The sequence below is a fragment of the Notechis scutatus genome, chromosome 6 (assembly GCF_049901735.1).
Source record: "Notechis scutatus isolate UNSWTSFEM ecotype Mainland chromosome 6, rNotScu1.2, whole genome shotgun sequence".
Lineage (NCBI taxonomy): Eukaryota > Metazoa > Chordata > Lepidosauria > Squamata > Elapidae > Notechis > Notechis scutatus.
The window spans coordinates 50,323,492-50,329,491 of NC_142014.1; the positions used below are offsets into that span (position 1 = coordinate 50,323,492).

Sequence of the window (6,000 nt, forward strand, 5' to 3'; positions counted from 1 at the left end):
GCCAGCATATGGAATGAATGCAAAGTTAACTGGGCTAGCTAGATTTTGAATCAAATAGGTATACAAAGATGTGTGTTTGAGCAACCTGACAAGTAACTTCCCTCTCTACATACATATACTTCTCCTGCCATCTCATCCAAGACTGGCAACTGATTCTAAGGCTGTTCCCCAGCAGATCTTATTTCTCACCGAACTGAACCATTCAATCAGAGTGCTGAATGCTGGATGCTGCCATTATTCTCCTGGATTTAAGGCTTCTAATACAGAGAACTGGTTAGGCTAGTGATTAAGACACTAGGCTAGAAATCAGGAGACATGAGTTCTAATATGCCATAGGCATGAAAACTAGCTGGGTGACTCTCTCAACCCATGATGTTGGGTGACAAGCTGGTTGGTCAATTTCTGTCACAAAAACACATCAATATTTGATTGATTTGAAAAAGTAGCACCTTGGGAAGAAGAAAAAAATGTGTCTAATTCTTGTTCTGACTCTGCTGGGGTGGAAGGTAGAGGTTCTTTTTCAGGATGTCTCCAGAGGGCTTGTCAGACTTTAATCCCTTCTCCCTTGTCAGAGCTCAATATCATACCCTGTAGCAATATTTGTATATATTTAAATTTTAATTAAACTTAATATCAGATAGTAGGACTAAGCATGTTTTGAAAATTATTTGGGAAAAGTGATTTGAATTTTGCAAAGTATATCTAGAAGATTTTTCAAGGTTCTACATTAATTTCCAGAAATGATTTGAGACAAGGTTGTAAAAAACAAGGAATCCATGGGTAACTCCTCTATTTTAATCCTCCTCCAAAATGGAGGCAGAATATTAACTATCAGTGACAGTATATTCAACATTCTTCATTCTTTGCATTAGATTTTCGATATTTTATTGAAAATGAAGAAATCCTTTGCTCCCTCTTTGACAATTGGTTATTGGATTTAGCATTTTATAATTTGGTATATAACCCCCAAATAATTTTCAGAGTCATGCGTTTTGTTTCTTCAGGTTTAAAAAGTTACTGCTGTTTCCAAAATATAATAATAATAGCATGGACATTTGAGAACTAGATGGATTGGAATCTAATTTGTCGCTAGCAGGTTTGAAGGAGAAGGAGTCTGGTCTGAAAACTGCAGGCTGTTTTGAGAAGGCTGAAAGGACATTGATTGTAAAGACTCAGAGTTGACAGAACTATAGTGTAATGAACTGGATGTTTAAAAGGATATTGATGAAGATTCGGAAATGAACTTACTACATCTAATTGGAAAGCAAATGTTAAGAGAAGTTGTGTTTCAACCTATAGGAGTTTTTGAACAACAAATGCTGTGGAGATACCCACAACAGATATTTATGATTTTAGGGAATGAAATCCAATTATTGGGAAAGATCCTGGTTAAATTTTTAAGGTGAAGCCTTATTATTAAGAATCAATTGAGAGGGACTTCCAGTTTGAGCTTCTTCAGCGACAGACCGAAACCTTGTCTCTGTGAGGCTTCGATCCGTGCTCACCGCTGGAGTGCCCCGAGCCGGCTGGTTTCAGGGCTAAGCCACCCTGTAAAGGTGGTGAAGAGGGGAGAGACTGCCAGCAGGGTTGAGGAGAGCCGCATCTCTCCTCCCCAGCTGGACATTACTCCCTTTCCCAAAGGCGGTTGCAGCGGTGGTAAGAAATGGCCACCACAAAGAAGAACTCGACCAGAAAAGAATGTGCAGGAGGAAGATAAGAAGAGAAAGTTTTGGTTGACCGGGTCAAACAGCAAAAGCAACAAATAAGGTACCCTGGAATTGAAACTGTTAAAAAACAATAACATTGTTCCCTAAGAAGATTTTTAAGCTGCGAAGGAGAGAGAAAAGGGAAAAGATTTGGTTTTCTCCTTTTCCTATACTGACAGCTAAGAGACTTAAGCAAGAAATTGGAAAAAAATCCACTTTTGACATCAATAGGCATTTAATGCTGAAAATAAAAAGTCAAAGGGATAATAAAGATTTCTGGATAATTAAAAGCTTTTGAAAACAGGAAAGGAGAGAGGAAGAATAAAAGGACAGGATCTGGAAGGGAGGAGACTGCCTGGAATTAAAAAAGAACTTACAGCAAAATCTCAACAAGACTTCCAAAAGATACATTCTAACTGAAATATTGCAACAAAAACCTCAGGAAGAGAAAGTCGAAAAAGAAATAAGAAGATATAACTCGGGACTATCTGGATTACTTGATGATTTCTGGATTCTTAGTTATTGTTTTGAATGACTAAAATCAATCGGGTGGTTGTTTAAAACTTTTTAAAATGGCTCCACTTTTAGAAGAACTGAAAATGGAACTTAAAAAGTACAAAGAAGATGCACAAGAAGGGAGAGGTTCTTTTGGCTTCGTATTTCAGTTTTTAGAAATGGAGATTTGGAATTATGAGAAGAAACAAGAAATGACTGCAGAACAAGAAGATTGCGACAAAGAAGAAGCCATCTTTAATGAACAAGTAATCTTAGATGGGGGGAAAAAAGGAAAGGGGAGAAAGAGAATGGAAAGTTTAAGATTGGGAAAAACAACTCCAAAAAAAAAAAAAAATAGAATGAAAAATAAGTATAAAATCAGAAAGCAACAGAAGAGGGAAATGCAGAAGAGAGAATTAGAACTAGAGAGACAAGGGGGTAAAAAGGGGAGGGAGAAGATGAGAGGGAAAAAAGAAAGGAAAAGAAGTTATAAAGGACAGAAGCAAAATATAGAGAAACAGGGTCTATTTAGAGATAATGGGTGAAAACTTAATGGAAAAGGGGATTCTGCAAAGGTACATAAGATAGTATGGTTATATTAGAAGCAGAAATAATTTTAGAAAATATGAAACAATGTATGATTAAAATGTTTGATAAAATAGCTATCGTAATTCAGTGGAATGCTTGTCAATAAATAAATGTAACAAAAGGTATATTTAATGATTTATAAAACATATGTGAAGAGAAATAAGGGAAAAATAATTATGGAGATTATATGTGTTTTTAAGGAAGTATGATATTTAATTGAAAAGAAGTGTTAAAGATGTTATGGTTTTAATGATTATTAATGATAGAACTGAACTGGAATGGAATGAGGGTTTATAATTACATATATTTACAATCTTTCTTTTTTTAAAAAAAAGAATATAGTGTGTATTATAAGAATGTGCCAAGCAGAATTTGATTGGAAGTTATGTATTATGTATTATATTGAAGGTCATAAACTTAAGGTATATATTGAAATTTAAATAAGAGTTGAATGGATGTAATTAAAAGATATAAAGGTGTCATACTCCAATTAGTAACTACAGGAGAAAATTTGTTTAATGAGAAAAGATAATATGAAATTGAAACAGAACAGACAAAAGTATAAATATTATGATTTGAATTGAGATGAGATAATCAAAATAAAATTGAGAAAATTAAAAGAGGAGAAAAACTATATAGAAAATGTAAAATAGTATAAGATATGGAATAGAATACAAAAAAGAGCATGAAATTGAGTTTTGTGTCTTTATAAAGAAGTTCAACCCGGGACAATGCTATTTTCAAAAAAGATGTTTTACTTGTATTTTGTGTGTGAAAACCGAAATAAAACTTTATTTAAAAAAAAAAGAATCAATTGAGGATACTTTATCTTGAACGGTTCAGAGGAAGTGATTGTGGTGGCTTATGGTGGATTAGAATCCATTGTAGACTTTCTATGAGTTAAATGCAATAATAGAGTGTTAACAGAGGGCCTTGAAATTTAACTCTGCTGTTGGCTTTACCTGTTAACTATGTTTTTTATATATAGTAGATAGATGTCAGGTCAAATGGGTTAGGTAAATAAACAAAGTTGTAGAAGTTCATAAATGGTGTGCCTGTTTTGCAATGGTGGAGACTATTATTCTTGACATATATTTATCAGCATTCAACTAGGTGGACAATTTATGTGTACTTTTTTTTTCTTTTTATGCACATTTATTTTCTTCTCTTTTTATTTTGTCTAGTTTGCTTTGATTTTGTACTTTCTTTTTTCCCTTTTTCGGAATTTGTATTTTAATGTTCTGAATAAAAAATAAATAAAAATATTGAAAATAAAGAGAAAAATATATATACAAACTAGCGGCTTTACAGCAAAGAGAAAATAAAGCTAATCAAACATAATATGAGAAAGAAGCATAATAGTCACTATAAAGCATGTCAAAGCTAGAAATGTAGCTATAAAAGTTCATATACTCACACTGAGTTGTCTAACAAATGCCACACCTTCACAAGTGCTACTACGGCACCCTTGTGAGGAATAGACAGATGTGTTGAACACATCATATGTAGCATTTACTTTGACAGTCATGTTGTTTTCTGTAACAAAAATGCAAACAAAACACTGAATTGTAAAATAAAGTTTAAATGATAAAAAAATCTACTGAACTTTAAAATAATTTAATAAAGTAATATGTAACACAATGATTTTAATACAGATTTATAGTTATTTTTATTGTATTGGGTGCCCTCACTATATATACATACATTGTAGATCTTCTATATTTGAAATAAATGGAATAGAATATGGGAATTTTAACTGAACTCTACCGGTATGCTATGGAAATGATTATTATTATACTTTCTGTCTCAGTCTTTTGGTAAGTAGCAGGATTTGCTTCGCTTGCAGAATGGTGTTCAACTGAACACCTGAATATAATTTAAAGCCTGAATGCCGTTAGTCTTATTTTAAAACAATAGATGAATAGTATTTAAGACAAATGCTTATGTCTAAAGAATTATTTGCAAATTTTTCAACCAAAGTTCCCAAAACTGCTCTTATCCTAATATTTGGAATTAAATTCCCATCATAAATAGTATTCTTCCATATTATTAACATACTATCATAAGCACTATGTAACAAGCAGTCTTGATATTGAGAGATGTTTCATTTTAATATGGTAGTTGTAAGATCAGTTATAACTGATATCCCATAAAAGAAAAATTGTTAGATCCTCCATGAAAGAACAGCATGAATTACATTCAGTGAGATAAATTTGAGAAAAGAAATTAGCAGGTATGCCTTTACATTTGTCATACTGTGCTGTAATGTGGAAGCTGTTCTTGTATCATTACCAAATATTTTACTATATTAAATATTTTACATTACCAAACATATTAGATTAAATAAATTGTATTTTGATGTTATGCTTCAAAAAGTTTATTTTTTTAAATAAATATTATTTTGAAAAATATTATGAATTATGATTCATTAAAACCAACCCTGAACCCAAATAAAAGCTGTTAGGACAGCATTGGTTTAAACTATATTGATCAATTATAGCTAAAGGTTTCCCAAGTACTGAAAACTATAGAACAATGCAATTAACATCCTTACCTTTCAGAAATTCATTCACTAGTCCAAGCCCCAGTTCTATAGTTGGTCTTAAATTCTCTGATGTCACTGGATAGTCAGAGTCATTTAGCATCATTACATTGATCACATATTCATCTTTCCCACAACTGGTTTCACAAGTGTGCCATAGCAGCTGACTTAAGATAAATGATGTTCCCACAAACTGATACATCATTCTTGCCTTATTATACTTTGTAGTGGCACTTGGCGTATTTTAAGCAGGAATATCTGCCTTATGTCCACTCTGTTCAACTTTCCTTTTTTAAAATGGGTCCTTCTGTTCTTTTCGGTGCTTCTTTTTCACTCCACGCCCATCTGCCTTACCTGTCACCTCTGTTTGTGAACAATTAACAGGAGCAGAACTCATGAAGATGGGAAGAGACCAAAGGTTATTTTTCCTGTTTGCTGTAGAGAACATGTAAGCTATAAACTGAGGCATTAGCCACACCTCAACAGATAAGCATTCAATATGATTCACAAGAAAAAAGAGAAGGAGCCAATAACAATAGTTTTTAAAAACAAACAAACCTGATATAGATTTAAAAGCCCATTAATGCAGAGCGCAATGGCTGCTGATCTTGCCATTCTAAGTCATAACGCCTCTTAAATGAAGAATACTGAATAAAAACTGTAGTTTAC

General features: G+C 32.9%; 1 protein-coding gene across 1 annotated transcript in view; it reads right to left on the minus strand.

Annotated features, from left to right (window-relative positions):
• The window catches only part of GUCY2C (guanylate cyclase 2C), a 72,726-nt gene extending 67,190 nt beyond the window's left edge, over positions 1 to 5,536 (minus strand). Inside the window, exons 1-2 of the mRNA XM_026694638.2 lie at positions 5,344 to 5,536; positions 4,207 to 4,325 (exon numbers count right to left, since the gene is read on the minus strand). Of these exons, the coding sequence (XP_026550423.2) occupies positions 4,207 to 4,325; positions 5,344 to 5,536 (312 nt within the window). The remainder of the gene's footprint in view (positions 1 to 4,206; positions 4,326 to 5,343) is intronic.
• Between the last annotated feature and the right edge of the window lie 464 nt (positions 5,537 to 6,000).